General features: G+C 45.3%; 2 protein-coding genes across 6 annotated transcripts in view; one reads left to right on the top strand and one right to left on the bottom strand.

The window, feature by feature from the left end:
* Positions 1-1,758: 1,758 nt before the first annotated feature.
* DPY30 (dpy-30 histone methyltransferase complex regulatory subunit) lies at positions 1,759-16,273 on the bottom strand. Of its 2 annotated transcripts, none has more exons than XM_024212103.3 (5): positions 16,199-16,273; positions 10,416-10,487; positions 10,279-10,326; positions 4,422-4,564; positions 1,759-2,004 (listed from the first exon to the last, which is right to left on the bottom strand). In XM_024212103.3, the coding sequence occupies exons 2-5, from the start codon at positions 10,449-10,451 to the stop codon at positions 1,932-1,934; spliced, it is 300 nt and encodes a 99-aa protein (XP_024067871.1). In that variant the 5' UTR covers positions 10,452-10,487; positions 16,199-16,273; the 3' UTR covers positions 1,759-1,931. The 2 variants fall into 2 exon arrangements, with proteins under 2 accessions (XP_024067871.1, XP_024067870.1); XM_024212102.3 differs by lacking the exon at positions 16,199-16,273 and adding an exon at positions 12,506-12,654.
* Positions 15,789-16,586, top strand: part of SPAST (spastin) — a 66,367-nt gene continuing 65,569 nt past the window's right edge. For 2 of the 4 annotated variants that reach the window (XM_024212099.3, XM_024212097.3), the window contains exon 1: positions 15,789-16,427. In XM_024212099.3, the coding sequence (XP_024067867.2) occupies positions 16,022-16,427 (406 nt within the window). In that variant the 5' untranslated portion in view covers positions 15,789-16,021. The remainder of the gene's footprint in view (positions 16,428-16,586) is intronic. The other 2 variants (XM_024212098.2, XM_024212096.2) reach the window with 1 other exon arrangement.

Here is a 16,586-nt window from a genome sequence, read left to right as displayed (position 1 = left end):
TCTGTGGCATCAGGTTGGGAGGCTGGAATGGAGACAGCTCCTCTCCATGATTGGCACTATTTCATGGAGTTCAAGTGCCAAACTCCAGGGAACCACTCCTACCATGCCCATGGTAGGGGCCAGTGGCTGAGGATGCAAACTGGAGCAGCATCAAAGGCTGTGGAGCAAATGCACATAAGGATCATAGATTTTTGTCTCTAAAGGAGGTGCAGCTACTGCTTAAAGAGAAACACAGAATGATTCCTACCTATGGACAAGGAAAGGAACAAATTTGCAGATCATTTAGAATATTTATAAAGAATTTCCTATACACCAAAGGAAAGATCTAGAAACAGCCTGACACTGCTGCCATCAAACAGAAGTCAGAACTGGATGGGAAGCCCTCTAGCCTGGATGACAGGTTTGATCTTTCCTCTTCAGGTGCACAGAGGTAAAACCCACAGCAGAAATAGGGAGCATGGATACAGAGTATAATGATGATGCATGTTGCAAAACACGAGACCGTACTCAAGAGATCATTTGGCTGCAGAAGATTGACTACTACTGCTTGTATTAAGAAAATTTTGGAAGTTACTTACCTATTGCAGTTACCAGTAAAACATAAGATTACTGTAAATGAAAATTAATAAAAAAAGTATTGCGTGTTGAACATCAGCAAGGAAACAGAAAAATCTATATAGTTATTTTAAGTATTTATAAAATTTGAGGGGTATACCGTTTAAAAGATGCTCTATTATTAGACACTGGAATTTTATTTTAAATAAGTCAATTTCACATCATTCAAGCGGTGTCCCTTTTAAATCGCTAATGCTACTGATGTTCCAGAATTAGAAGAAAGCTGTTAGGTATATGGCAAACAATGCTTCATGCTTTTTTTCCATTCAACTTTACTAATGGCAGGACAAGATCATGGTAAGAACATTTGTAGATACAAAAAATGGACCATTCCGTTATTATTCCATAAAATGTATTACTAAGGAAGTTACCAATAAATAATGCTCTATCACACACTGCTGTAGCATGAATGTATCAGCAATATTGGATGTTGTCGTTCAGATGACATGTTCACCTATGGTACCTTGTGTCCACTTCTTGTCTAAGGCCTGGTCCCCACTAACCCCCCACTTCGGACTAAGGTACGCAAATTCAGCTACGTTAATAACGTAGCTGAATTTGAAGTACCTTAGCCCGAATTTACCGCGGGTCCAGATGCGGCAGGGAGGCTCCCCCATCGATGCCGCGTACTCCTCTCGCCGAGCTGGAGTACCGGCGTCGACGGCGAGCACTTCCGGGATCGATTTATCGCATCTAAACCAGACGCGATAAATCGATCCCAGAACATCGATTGCCTGCCGCCGGACCCTCCGGTAAGTGTAGACGTACCCTAAGTGGAAATTAAGGATCCTACAGGACTCTGAAGTGAGGTGTCTTTATTTAGTGAAATGAAATGTTTATTAAGAAAGTTCTAGTGTCCAAGGATATTCACATGCTTTTGATGACTGCTTGGCTTCTACCATTGCTGGAGCAGCAAATATTGAATTCTACACTACTAGCACCGATTTTATGGCTTTAAGAGTTTAGGATATCTTTAACAGGAAAGGAGCTACATAAAACCAAGTCTGATTTTAGTAATTTCTTACCAGTAAGATCATTACATTTGTTTCATGTACTGAGGTGAAATATTCAACTGGAATTATTCAAGCTTTCATCTAGCTGTGAACTTTCAATACTTTATTCTGAAGGACACTAAATACGTAGTTTAAGACTAGTGAGAATAAAAATGTACTTTATTAAATAACAAGAAAAGATAAGGGAAATTGTGCAGTTATGAAAGACATTGGTGGTTCTGTATGATTTTTACAGCAAAGAATGAAACATGGCAAATTAGCATGTAAGTTTAGCAGCCAAACTGTCCTCCTCTTCCCATGGAATTAATTTCGGTCCTCAAATTGTGACTTGTTTTTTAAAAGATACGCTGCTAGGAATTCAATGGGATTTGGCGGTCTGTAGAGATAAAAAAAAATCAAGAGTAATTACTATTTGTCACATACATTTAAGTGAGCTGGCGAGCTCTTCATCTTCACTGAAAACAAGAGACTTACTTGTAAAAGCACAGGACAAATTAGAAATTTTCAGCTTTGTAGTATGACAACAAACACAAAGTGTCATGCTTCAGCAGCAACTAGAGAACTCCCTAACCAGGAATTTCCTCAATTTATTAAGCTCCCCATTGCAACACTTGCTGGCCCTCGATTAGCCACTACACAACCTTCATTATTAGGCTACATCTACAATATGATCTAGCGGTGTGCTTCTTCTGCTCATGTGCACACTCATATTAGTTCTCACCAAGCTAGTGAGAGTATAAATAGCAGTGTAGCCACAGTTTCAGCAGCAGAGGCATGGCTAAGCTGTGCCAAGTAAATGCACACCAGCTTCAGGAGGGTGTATACTTAGCACAGCTCAGCCTTGCCTCTGCTGCTGCCACCCATGCTACTGTAGCTACACTGCTATTTCTACTTGTACTAGCTTGATGAGAGCAAGTGCAAATATGTGTATGTGAACAGGAGAGTCACACCCTTGTCTCAGTGTAGTCATAGCTTGAGAAGAAAACATTCTTCATAACTATAATTAAGATGCATGTATACAGATTCTACAGTAATCAACATTTCTCATTTTATTTTTTTAGTGGCTTTTGGTTCAGAGTTAAATCGGTAAGACAGACATCAGACAATGCCTAAAACGTGTCCACAATCATATTAAGCAGTTACCAGGGGAAGATGCTGTGCACAGGTTCTGGAAGGGAGGGAGACTGCATAGGAAAGAGGGAAGGAAGAGTAGATCTAAGGGGAAGAAGAGACAAGGGAAGTGACACTGACTAGACAAACTGAAAAGTCAGTTTAGAAAGGCTGGCACCTCTCCCCCTCCAACCCACATCCATCTTAAAGAGTCAAGTGAATTACACAAGTTTACACACTGAATTTATTTAATGTAATTTCCAATGCATTTGCCTATTTCACCAACTCCTGCCAGGTAAGAAAGATTTAAAGTAGCCAGCTCCCTTGTCCGATATGTTCTTGTCTTGTTATTTGATTTACTTCAAATAGCAACTGTTTAGTGCCTCCATTAGAACAGTCTGCCTCAAAGATATTTGTTGCTTCTGCCAAATATTTTTTTCTAACCAACACTAGTGATAACAGTTGAAATTATTGGAAGAAAAAACACTAACATGAAAACTGCTTTACCATTAAGCCTCACCACAGCCTTGCTAGGTAAGTAGATTTGTTTTTCTTCAGCCTTAGAAAAGTGTAGTGCATAAATCCTGGTAATCCAATTTGTCTAGCCCCACATATTAGGTTATCACACTCATTCCAAGGAAGTGTCAAAAGTTTTAACTGTGGTCTAGGATATATCAATTTAGGACTACATAGTACTCTCCATCCAAAGCAGAACCCCCAAAGAAGTCAATAGAAGATCTGTACACAGTTACCAGCAGAATATTGTCTCTATATAGCAACTAAATTTGTAGTTATTGATGTGGGTGGGTTCTAGTTTAAACTCAAATGTTCTTTTGGGGTTAAGACACTGCTGGGAGAGGTATGAAGGTTCTCATGATTTTAACTTGGTCCATTGTGGTCCTTCGCAGTTTTTGATAAGATTGACCAAAGGTTGTTCCTTCGGCAACAAAGGGATATTATTAGCATGTGCAGTATGACACTCAAGTGGTTCCAGTTATACCTACATGAGAAGAATCAACTGGAGAGGAAGGACAATTGGGTGTTACTACTGAGGAACATCCTTCCCATGTTGTTCAATGTATATATGAGGTCTCTTGGCAAGAAGTCTTTAAAACAAAGGGAACCGTATCATTAGTATGCTGCTACAGCACCATCTCTCAGTGTGTGAATGCCAAAATTTGGCCTCAGTGCTGAGGAAGAGTTTATATGCTATTGCCAGCTGGATGTACTGGAACTACCTTGTTCAACAAAGTAAGAGACAGCATGAGGAGTACCTACTTACTGAGGGAGCAGGGCTCATTCAAGAACCCTGAGCCAGGTTAAGAACGCTGGTGAAATGTCTGTCCAGGCTTTCGCCACGAGGAGCCATACAACAGATGTATTTAAAGAACTTATTTATTCAGACTGCATTCTTTTTATCCTGTGAAAACCTTGCACTAACACTACATGTCCTTGTGACAATAAGATTACTGATATTCTCTTATACAGCTCACATCGCATGCAGCTAGTTACAGAACACATCTTGGCTTCTCAAGAGAATAGACATGCTATTACATCCACCCCACGTTCCGTACATGAGCTTTTGATGGAGACAAAGTGGTTTTGCAAGCCCCTAATTGGAAAGGCCCTGGGCACATCTGAGCTTCCTTTATTTTGAGACAAATGCTACATTAAGTTCTTTACCTCTCCTTTGCAAGTACAGCAAGCCCCTGTAGTAAGATAGGCACAACTGTCTGATCCAAGTAGGCACGTGTAGGTAACGACTGAAGATCCACCTTCTGCTTTGATGTTTTCTCTGCGTTAATCTTCTCATTTTCTACTATCCTCTGATGAATTCAAGGCATCATGTGAATAAAAGTATTGATATTAGTACATAAAGAGTCTACTTAAAAGCAGAAATTCAGCAAGAGCAATCAGATAAGGGTATTAGAAGATAAGTGACATTATCCTCAAATTTAATATTTTTAAATATCCTCCATATTTTTAATTTGGTTGAGAATCTCAAGTCAGTTTTCTTAAGTTAAATATAGAAAGCCTTATGTTAGATTCTAACAGCATGCTGCCATGTAAGTTACATTAAGTTTCTTGAAACTGGAGGCAGCCCCTACACTACCATTTTCATCAGCTCTTTTATATTCATGGCTCTTCCCTGCCAACTGATATAGATTAGAATGATTTTATTTATGTAAGCAGTCCTCATTAAGTTACTCTTGTAAGCATTTGTAGTATCAGGCTTCAAAAAGTAGGATCAAATCCTGCAAGAAGGATTTGCAGGATAGGCCACTTGCATTTACCAAGAGTTCCCCTGCCAGCAACGGTACTTGGAACAGACCATGGTACATAGTACTTGATCCACTCATGCAAATCCCTGTGTGAAATCAGGCTCCAATACAGTAAGTTATTAATCTTTTTAATAGGCTGAAATGCTTACACACAAAATAGATATATTTTCTCCACTTTTTTGGCTCCACTATATTAATGGATATTGTAACCTCTTGGTCAGAAAATATTAAATGAATTGTCTTATACTATTGTCAAATGGATTGTTACACACACAATATAATGTACATAACTTCCTCCAAAATTGTCAATTTTGCCACACTGAATTTTTTTTTTTTTTTTTTTTTTTTTTTTTTTTTCCAAATTTTTTTTTTTTTTTTTTTTTTTTTTAAATCAGCACTACAGAAAGTTAGTCTATAATTTATTCTAAACGTGCAAAGAACATTTGGGGTAAGATCATTGAACTAGCCATGATGATTCCTTGAAGAGGTCTGCCCATGGTAGCTGTATTATTAAATACAAAATAAACCAAACCAACCAAACAAAAAAACCCAAACCAACCCCCTCACAGAACACACCCTGGCATCATAAAAGTAAGAAAAAACTAGGGCTGTCAATCGCAATTAACTCATGCAATTAATAAAAAAATCCATCACGATTAATCGCACTGTTAAACAATAAAATACCAATTGAACTTTATTAAATATTGTTGATGTTTTTCTACATTTTCAAATGTATCAATTTCCATTATAACACAGAATACAAAGTGTGCAGTGCTCACTTTATATTTATTTATTACAAATATATACACTGTAAAAAACAAAATAAATAGTATTTCAATTCACCTCATACAAGTACTGTAGTGCAATCTCTTTATCATGAAAGTGCAACTTACAAATGTAGGGGGTTTTTTTGGTTACATAACTCAAAAACGAAACAATGTAAAACTTTAGAGCCTACAAGTCCACTCAGTCCTACTTTTTATTCAGCCAATCGCTACAAGAAACAAGTTTGTTTACATTTACGGAAGATAATGCTGCCTACACCTTAATTAGAATGTTACCTGAAAGTGAGAGCAGGCATTTGCATGGCACTGTTGTAACTGGAGCCGCAAGATATTTACGTGCCAGATGTGCTAAAGATTCATATGCCTCTGCATGCTTCGGCCACCGTTCCAGAGGACATGCTTCCATGCTGATGACACTCGTTAAAAATAAATGCGTTAATTAAATTGTTGACTGAACTCCTTGGGGGAGAATTGTATGTCTTCTGCTGTTTTACCCGCATTCTGCCATGTTTCACGTTATAGTAGTCTCAGATGATGACCCAGCACATGTTCATTTTAAGAACACGTTCACTGCAGATTTAACAAAACACAAAGAAGATACCAATGTGAAATTTCTAAAGATAGCTACAGAACTCAATCCATGATTTAAGAATCTGAAGAGCCTTCTAAAATCTGAGAGGGATGAGGCGTGGAGCATGCTTTCACAAGTCTTAAAAGACCAACACTCCGATGCAGAAACTACAGATCCTGAACCACCAAAAAAATCAAATCAACCTTCTGCTGATGGCATCTTACTCAGATGATGAAAATGAACATGCATCGGTCCGCACTGCTTTGGGTTGTTATCGAGCAGAACCGGTCATGAGCATGGACGCATGTCCTCTGGAATGGTGGTTGAAGCATCAAGAGACATATGAATCTTTAACGCATCTGCCAAACTCCTGCTCTCACTTTCAGGTGACATTTAATTAAAAAGTGGGCAGCATTATCTCCCATAAATGTAAACAAACTTGTTTCTTGTAGCAATTGGCTGAATAAAAAGTAGGACTGAGTGGACATGTAGGCTCTAAAGTTTTACATTGTTTTGTTTTTGAATGCAGGGGTTTTTGGTACATAATTCTACATCTGTAAGTTCAACTTTCATGATAAAGAGATTGCACTACAGTACTTGTATTAGGTGAATTGAAATACTATTTCTTTTGTTTTTTACAGTGCAAATATTTGAAATCAAAAATAAATATAAAGTGAGCACTGTACACCACTTTGTATTCTGTGTTATAACTGAAACCAATATATTTGAAGATGTAGTAAACATCCAAAAATATTTAAATAAATGCTATTCTATTATTGTTTAACAGTACGATTAATCACAATTAATTTTTTTAATTGCTTGACAGCCCTAGAAAAAACATTATATACACAAAATGCGCAATGATTAGTGACCAATTTGGGTTGTATCACATTAAAATAGCTACAGTGGAGATTGAAAAGAGTACAAGAAAGTATGACCAAGATGGAGAATGGCAAGACAGGACTTTTGAACAGCAAGAAGTGGCTAAACGCTATTATTCATTAGCCTAGACTAGAAGAAAGTTAGAGGGACTTAATTGAAGGCACCTGTCTTTTGATAACTAGCAAACATATGCATAACAATAAGAGTAGTCATTCCCCAAGCCTAACCTTTTTTCAACAAAAGAAAGTTTGTGTTAAAACTGCACTCTTAAATAATTAAGAGAGGGGGAAGAAAAAAAGTTGACTATTTTGGCATATTTCCAAGACCTGAAAACATGGAAAGCTTCCCCTCCCTTCCAAATATACCATCAACTCCTCAATAAATAAATAAATAAAAAGTTGCCAGGAAGGTGTGATGCCAACATCCCCAGGTAGTCATCACTCCTGTGTCTGACCATCTTCTCAATATTTCACCAAAGGGGATCATGTGTAGTCTTGCTGAAAGCTAAAATCAAGCTGATTGTCATGGTTATTGTGAGATGTTTGTATGAGTTATATATAACATATCAGAGGGGTAGCCGTGTTAGTCTGGATCTGTAAAAGGCAACAAAGAGTCCTGTGGCACCTTAAAGACTAACAGATGTATTGGACCATAAGCTTTCGTGGGTGAATGCCCACTTCGTCAGACGCATGTAATGGAAATTTCAAGAGGCAGGTATAAATATGCAGGCAAGAATCAGTCTATATATAACATATAGTATATTTTGTTCCAGAACCGTTAGAAGTGAAACTTGTCACTTGAGGCCAGGGAGACTAGGAGATGGCAATCAACATCTGTGGAGGCAGCCCTGTGTTCACTGTCTCGACCAAATGCAGGCTTGAGTGTTTACAAAGACAAACAAAACCCAAGAGAAATCTCTGTTTAGATGACTCCCTAGGCTAAGAGATAACAGTCCATAACTGTGTAAGAGAAGGGGAAAGGGAACAAGATGTTATCCTTTGCAGAGGTGACATTCTGCCAGCAGGAGTGTCTCATGAAAAGCTCTTTGGGCTGGACAAGCGGTTCAAGGTCTACTCACTGGGTGAGAAATATCGTATTAGTGACAAATTACTTTCTTGTCTAAGTATAGGCTATAGATTGCATTTTATGGTTCACTTTTACCTGTACCCTTACATTTCCAAATCTTTTTATTTTGAATCTTTATCTCAAGCTCTGTTAATAGTCTTCAATTTTGTTTTATTATCGACACATCTAAGTCCCTTGTACAGTAACTCCTCACTTAATGTTGTAGTGATGTTCCTGAAAAATGTGACTTTAAGCGAAACGATGTTAAGCGAATCCAATTTCCCCATAAGAATTAATGTAAATGGGGGGGGGGAGGGTGTTTAGGTCCAAGGGAAATAAATAAATATATACACACAGTATAAGTTTTAAACAAACAATTTACTACTGTACTCAGCAATGATGATTGTGAAGCTTGGCTGAGGTGGTGAAGTCAGAGGGTAGGATATTTCTCAGGGAATGCCTTGTTGCTAAATGATGAACTAGCACTCGGCTGAGCCCTCAAGGGTTAACACATTGTTGTTAATGTAGCCTCACACTCTACAAGGCAGCACAAATGGAGGGAGGAGACACAATAGATGCATGGCAGTGGCTGCAAACATTTCCTATGGAAACTGAACGTGATGATGAACCCACGCTATCCCAATGGAGTGCACAGCTCCCTCCACTTTCCAAAGTGCCGGGTGGTGCGTGTGTGTGTGTGTGTGAGTGAGTGAAACAGAGAGAGACAGAGGCGTATTGCCCCTTTAAGTATGCTGATCACACTCTGCCTTTTTAAGCAGATCAGCAAGCTCCCTCTGTCCTGAGTCCCCCCTGCTCTGTGGAGATGGGGTACAGTAGCGGGGCACAGGAGTAGGGGGAGGGCAACACTCTGACATCAGCACCCCTCTTTCCTCTCCCCGTCCTCGCACAGCAAGCAGGAGGCTCCCAGAAGCAGCTCCAAGGCAGAGGGCAGGAGCAGCACACGGCAGTGCGGGGGAGGGACGGACACCTGAACTGCTCAGCAATTGACAGCCTGGTGGGCGGCTGCCGCACAGGGAACTTGGGGGAGCTGATAGGGGGACTGCCAGCCCACCTTGGTTCCAAGCCCCCACCAGCTAGCTCCAAAGGGCTGCTCTTCCTGCAAGCAGTGGACAAAGCAGGCGGCTGCCAAACAACATTATAAGGGAGCATTGCGCAACTTTAAACGAGCGTGTTCTCTAATAGATCCGCAACCTAACAACGAAACAACGTTAACCAGGATGACGTTAAGTGAGGAATTATTGTGTTAAGGACAGTGTTGAACTGAGGTAAGGCTGGTAAATTGGGGTGCACTGTTTCCATGGAGGCAGTGGATCAGTGTACACCACAGGAATTCAGAAGGCACAGTACTGGGCACTCAAGTGTAACCACAGGGTGCATGTAAATTTAGCATGCAGACAGAAAAAGCCGGGCTTGTGGGGCCCGGAGCGGAGTGCTTGTGCTGCCAGTGGCTGTCAGAATTGGGAGGCATTTTCCCCTCAGTTGACAAAGACACTGCTCTCTCATGCTGTAAGCAGGTGGTAGTGATTCATACAAGAGGTTTTGGGTGACCCCAAGAAGTGTTACAACAGGTTCTTCTGCCAACACACCAATGGAAGAGGTAGTGGAGGTAAGTTGTATATAGTACTTAAAAAAAATAAAATAAAAAAAGACAAACCCACCACACAAAAGGGGTCATTATTTCTGCTGGACTAGAAACAGAATGCTAGCACCCCAACCAGCAATACTGATATACTATTAAAAAGTTAATTGTGCACGGTACTAGCACTTACTGAGTCATGCTAAACACCCTTCATCTCCCACTGCTTTCAAAAGTACTCAGTTCCTTGTATTTTGGGTCTGATTTCTGCAATCGTTTTAGCTAAATTAAACCCATATTTTCCCCAAATCAGAAATACTACTTCAATTGCATTTGAGAACAATTAAATCTTAGTTACCTCTACATTTTCTGTAAGGCCATATTCAGCATGAGGATTTTCTGGAACCTGTAAAACAACATGCTAGTCAGCAAAACCAAAATGCACTTTATGTATTTGCTAATAGAAAAATCAATGTAAAAAGTTTCTTACTATACCTGTGCCTGCCCCTCCATGATCTGTTCTGTATCCATGATTTGAAACTTGGAAGTCACCAAATGTGCTACAATCTTGGGAAGTAACAAACAAAACAAAATAAAACAATTTGTCAGAACATTAAAATCAATAAAAAAATAAGTTAGTTGACACTTAAAATATAGTTGACAATTCTGGTTACCATCATGCAAAGAGTTACCATCAGTTAGGTTTGGGTCTTTTCCCTCCCCCTCAGCTCTGTGAACCATATTTTTCTTGTATAAAAAATCTGAAGTTTTTCAAAAGAACATGTGAAATAAACTCAGGCAAAGTAACTTAAAAGAGAACTTTCAGACAAGGTTAGTTCAGTCAGAATTGGCAAATGTGCATATGTGGTCCAGAGACATCTAGAACTGACTGCACAAGTTAGTGTTAAAGGAGACCAGCATAGTTTTTTTTAAACAAGACTTGTTCCTTTTTTTCAAATCTCTAACATTTAAAGGCCTGAGACATTTGTTTAAAAAAATCTGTATTCTGCTTGTTTTGTCTTTTCTACCCTATATGACTTTATAGCAGTCATTCTCAAACTTCGATTGGGCCCCCCTTCTTTGTGTCTGTAGTCATTTACGCCATCCCACGCCAAGTACATATACCGCCACCTAGCTCTGAAGGCAGAGTGGAGAGCAGCAGCTGCTGGCCGGGCCACCAGCTCTGAAGGCAGCACTGTGCCCGCAGCAGCACAAAAGTAAGGGTGGCATCGTGAAATCACTTTTCACAACAGACTTAGCACCCCATTGTCACTCTTACTTCTGTGCTGCTGCTGCCACCAGGCAGCTGAATGCCTGAGCCCAGGTGAGGGATGGCGGGGAGGAGAGCCAAAGCTCAGGTGATGGGGCTCCGGCTGTCCCTTTTATCTCCGCCTACTCAGTGTGCCTGGCCCTTGTGCACAAATCCCAGCCAGCCAAGGCTGATAGCCAGAGCTCTTAAAAAAAAACAAAAACAAAAAACCCACACAGCTCTCGTCTGCCTTGACACATTCTCTCACCTCCCTTAGGAAGCCCACCATACAGTCTTAGAACTGCTGCTCTATAGTAAATAAAGAACTAGTGAAACTGACATCCTCAAGAGTCAAGTGAAAGAAAAAAGAACAGGAGTACTTGTGGCACCTTAATTTGTTAGTCTCTAAGGTGCCACAAGTACTCCTGTTCATTTGCGGATACAGACTAACAAGGCTGCTACTCTGAAAAGTGAAAGAAAGCCAATCCAGTGAGTGGAGAAGAGAGTGTTTCAACAATTAACACTCATTTAACTCCAGCAGTTAATGAACATTTCAGAGAAGAGATATCTATTATGTATTTGTATTACAATATCTCCTAGAGGACACAACCAATCTCACTCCCTCCACTAAGGTGCTAGAGTACAGGAGATGTATATTCAGAGACATCCAAGAGCTCCTCCAGCAAAGCTGGAGACGAGGGGAGAGAAGCAGGCGTTGAGAGCTGGCTTACGACGGCTTCTCGTTTTTAATCATTCTTAAAACAGGCGAAGGAGCATCGCTTCGGGATACAGGAGAGTTCCCATTTCAGGAGAAATAAATCCCACTGAGCGAACCCTAACCCACTCCCTGTCACGGCCACCTCCGATACCAGCAGTCCGGGGCCAACATTACAGCTCAGAAGACAAGAAAAAAAAATCTCTCCTGTCTCACGAAGTGCCCCCCCCAGCAAGAGGCTACATGCCAGCCTGGGACAACCCCACGTTCCTGCTCGGTTCCCTCCACCCTCACCGGCACGGCGCAGCTGGTACCGCAGGAAGCCGCTAGCTCGGCCTGGGCTGCGGCGGCTCCTGCAGCGATTGGGGGTAGCGAGGGGCTCCCTGGGCGGCCGAGTGCCGGTGTCCGCGCCTCGCCGGGTCACAGCCGAGGCTTCCCGCGCCGGGGAGCGGGCACGCGACAGCGGGCGCTGACCCGGACCGGACTAGCCCCTCTCCATCGCAGCCCCGCCCGCTCTGCCCCCTCCAGCCTCACACCCGCCCAGTGGGGCGGGGCCGGGCCGGGCCAGGCAGCGAGGGACCCAGCGCTGCCCGCGCTCCCCGGCCGTGGGACCGCTCTCACCTCTCGGGACAGCAGCTCAACGGAGGGCGCGCGGCGGCGAGTCTCACCGCGGGGGGGAAAAGGGAAGAATCGTTGCGAGGCTACAGAAGCCTCTCGACAGCGTCAGCCACTAACAACAGCACACTTGGGGGGATATCGTAAATTGTTTTGCCGTAAGTGAAGGAAGTGGCGCTGCGGCGACCACCCAAATGCGCCTGCGCGAAGAGAAGCCCCGCCCCCATCAGGCAGGGCAATGGAAAAAGTCCGGGCTTGGGGTCCCCGAGCATCATCAGACACGTGACCGTCAGTGGCTATAGCCCCGCCCATTGAGGTCTGCTTGCTGGAGCCGCCGGCCGCGTAGCTTCGGGCCAGGCGGCGCGCGGGTCTGCAGACATGACCCTGCACCGCTGCTCTGGAGTCAAGGGGACGATGGAGCGGCATAGGGAAGAGGCGCGGCTTAGCAATGGAGTTAGCCCCGCAGGCCGCAGCATGTAGTGTAGACGCACCTGCAGTCAGGTTAGCTGGTAATATAACCGAGGAGGGAGCCTGAGTTATAGCATACATATAGTAAAAGTGTGGAGTCCCTATTAGTGCATTTCACTCAACTCCAGTGGGCAGGTAAAATGATGTCTTGTCTGACTTCCCGTTGCACAAACTTACCCCACGGCTTTAACAGTTGGTTTCCCTTCCTCGGTTTGGTGCATCATCATTAATAAAAGGCATTGCAATTGCATACAAATGTCACCCTCAATGACAACTGCAGAGAGTCACCTAAGGCTAAAAGTTGCACAGGTGGTTGTGGTTCTCAACAGTCTTGCCTAGAACCTTTATTATGGGTGGTGACAGCTGAGATGGAAAGAACTCAGCTTCGCTGTCAGAGCCCATAATGAGTTCACAGGGTTGATAATTAGGAATCAAACATACTTCAATGTTTTTGAGTAAAACTGACAGAAATCTGTAATAGTCAAGGCATATAGAACTCCATGTTACCAATTCAAAGTTCAGAGGGGTAGCCGTGTTAGTCTGAATCTGTAAAAAGCAACAGAGGGTCCTGTGGCACCTTTAAGACTAACAGAAGTATTGGGAGCTTAAGCTTTCGTGGGTAAGAACCTCACTTCTTCAGATGCAAGTAATGGAAATCTCCAGAGGCAGGTATAAATCAGTATGGAGATAACGAAGTTAGTTCAATCAGGGAGGGTGAGGTGCTCTGCTAGCAGTAGAGGTGTGAACACCAAGGGAGGAGAAACTGCTTCTGTAGTTGGATAGCCATTCACAGTCTTTGTTTAATCCTGATCTGATGGTGTCAAAATTGCAAATGAACTGGAGCTCAGCAGTTTCTCTTTGGAGTCTGGTCCTGAAGTTTTTTTTGCTGTAAGATGGCTACCTTAACATCTGCTATTGTGTGGCCAGGGAGGTTGAAGTGTTCTCCTACAGGTTTTTGTATATTGCCATTCCTGATATCTGACTTGTGTCCATTTATCCTCTTGCGTAGTGACTGTCCAGTAGGGCCGGCTCTAGGAAGCGCAGGGCCCAATTCGAACATTTTCGGCGGGGCCCCGGCAGGGATGACTTAAAAAAAAAATGTAAAAAAAAGCCTTTCATTTCTTAGCAACCGATTCCCTATAAAAAGTTCTGATTTAAGAGATGTGCCACAGTATGTATTTTTTGTACCAATGGGGTTACCATACGTCCGTATTTTCCCGGACGGCGATTTAAGAACCAAAAAGCCTGACATGTCCGGGAAAATAAGGATGTATGTTAACCCTACCTAAAGTTCTTTTCTAAAAAGATGGGCCTGAACTAGAAATGAGCTCCGTTTCACATGTGTGGGTCCCCACCACTCCCTGGGGGTGTGTTAGGGTGACCAGATGTCCCGATTTTATAGGGACGGTCCCGATTTTGGGGTCTTTTTCTTATATAGGATCCTATTATCCCCACCCCCTGTCCCGATTTTTCACACTTGCTGTCTGGTCACCCGGTGTGCACAAGTGTGGGTCCCAGCTGCTCCCTGCCCCCATCATTGAAGCAAGTGTGCAGGGTTACTGCCCTGGGTACTGCAGGGCACCAGTGGACATGGGGCTGGCTGGAGGCAGGGCAGGGGCTGACTGGAGGTAGGGTCTGGCTGCAGGCAGGGCAAGAGGTGCGGGGGTGGCTGGAGACAGGGGCTGGTGCGGGCAGGGCCGGACGGTGCGGGGCTGGTGCGGGCAGAGGGTGCATGTACAGCCCACCCTGTACGGTAAGTGCCCCCTCCTCCTCCCTCCCCAACCGGGGTAGCAGCAGCAGCCCGGGGCTCGGGGGCTATTTAAAGGGCCTGGAGCTCCTCTGCTTCCACTGCCCCGGCCCTTTAAATAGCCGCAGGAGCCCTGGGGAAGCGGCGGTGCTCCAGCAGCTATTTAAAGTGCCGGGGCGGTAGAAGCAACGGGAGCCCCAGACTTTTTAAATAGCCCCCAGAGCCTCGCAGCCCTACCCCAGGGCTCCAGCAGTGGGGCTATGGTGACAATTTAAAGGGCCTTGGGCTTCAGCCCCTGCTGGGAGCCCCAGGCCCTTTAAATTGCCCCCTGGGGAAGCCGGGCCACCTGGGTACAGCACACCGGCTCTTGCTGGTACGCCGTACCGGGGCTTGGGTGCGGGGCCCTCTTAGGGGTGGGGCCCGATTCAGGGGAATTGGTTGAATTGGCCTAAAGCCGGCCCTGGGTGTGAGAGTTACCAAAGCCAGGGACCGGCTCTTCTGGTTCAGGAACATCTGTCCTGTGCATTCCCTGTTGCCTTTTGTGCTGCCCCAGGTGTAGGCACGAGACCGTATGACCCACATTTTGCAGTTCCCCGCTGACTGGGTGGGTTGCAGCGGGCACCCGCTAAGGGCGGAGGAGGCGCTGCAGCGGCTCACATCGCCCCTTCGGAGCAGGGGCTCACCCGGAAGCTCCGGCTGCAACGCGCGAGGACTGCCAGCAGGGAACTGCATGACAGACACCACCCAGCCGTTGGCAACCGCCCCCTTTGTGCAGCTCGTGGCTCCTAGAGAGAGCAGCGCAGCCCGCGCCTACTACAAGTCCCAGCCTGCCACAGGGCGGGGCATCTCATTTCCCGGCGTGCAACACTCCACAGCGAGACCGGCCACTGACCCGCCTTGGGCTGCAGCAGCTCCCGATAGGCAACGCGGAACGAAAAGACTAAATGTCCCAACATGCAACGCGCCCGCAGCGGATTCCCTGAACCCTCGAAAAAACGACCAATCCGGACTACGGTACCCGGCATGCTGCGCAACCAGTGCCTCGCTGCATGTTGGGATATGTAGTCTCCATGCGCAGCCGCTGCGCCAACCACACCTCCCATTGTCGCTTCGCTGCCGGCCTCTCGCAGCTGCTTGTCAACAATAACCGCACGCTACGGGCGGCGGCTACGCTGCCCTGTATTCAGAAAGGGCCTGTGCGCACTTTCCCCACGGTCCTCCTAGCCGGGGCTGGCTCAAAGGGGCGTAGCCGCCGCCATGGCCGGTTGTTGTCAGTCGCTGGCAGCGGGTTATGGCGACGGCGGTGAATGAATTCTCCGGGCGGCAGAGGGAAGAAGAAGGGCTCAGCCGGCTCCAGCTCCCCGCCACAGGCCCCCGGAGCGTCCCCCTCCTCCCCGGCCGGGCCGGCTCCCCCCCTGCAGCAGGCGGCGGCGGGGGCGGCCGCGGCGTCTCCCCATAAGCGGAACCTCTATTACTTCTCCTACCCGCTCTTCGCCGCCTTCGCGCTGCTCCGCTTCGTCGCCTTCCAGCTCGGGCTGCTCTTCGCCTGGCTCTGCGAGCGCCTCTCCCGGGGCGCCCTCATGGCCGCTAAGGGCAGAGCCGGGGCCGGCGACGCGCCCGAGCCCGGCGGGGCGCCCGAGACGGTGCGAGCCTGTCACAAGCGAGCCTTCGAGTGCATCTCCGTGGCGCTGCGCATCGATGAGGAGGAGAGAGGTGAGGGCTCGAGGGGACCCCGGGGTGGGGCGAGGATGGTGCCTGCGAGTGGGGACGAGCCTCGAGGAGGTCGGGTGGTATCCTGGGGTAGGGAGGTAGCGAGGCCTGAGTGGATCCAGGGGGGTCTCTGGTGGTGAGTCCCTTGAATGAGGGGGCGTC

The sequence above is a fragment of the Terrapene carolina genome, unplaced genomic scaffold, assembly GCF_002925995.2.
Source record: "Terrapene carolina triunguis isolate 2854851 unplaced genomic scaffold, T_m_triunguis-2.0 Scaffold85, whole genome shotgun sequence".
Classification (NCBI taxonomy): domain Eukaryota; kingdom Metazoa; phylum Chordata; order Testudines; family Emydidae; genus Terrapene; species Terrapene triunguis.
This window is presented reverse-complemented; position numbering and strand designations above follow the sequence as displayed.

Bases quoted from the DNA above. Each gene is read 5' to 3' on its own strand.
- DPY30 (XM_024212103.3), bottom strand. From the start codon at position 10,451: ATGGATACAGAACAGATCATGGAGGGGCAGGCACAG. The intron at 10,327-10,415 runs GTATAGTAAGAA...GTTGTTTTACAG, and splicing joins TCATGGAGGGGCAGGCACAG to GTTCCAGAAAATCCTCATGC. The intron at 2,005-4,421 runs GTAAAGAACTTA...TTATCTCTACAG, and splicing joins GCTGTACTTGCAAAGGAGAG to ACCGCCAAATCCCATTGAAT.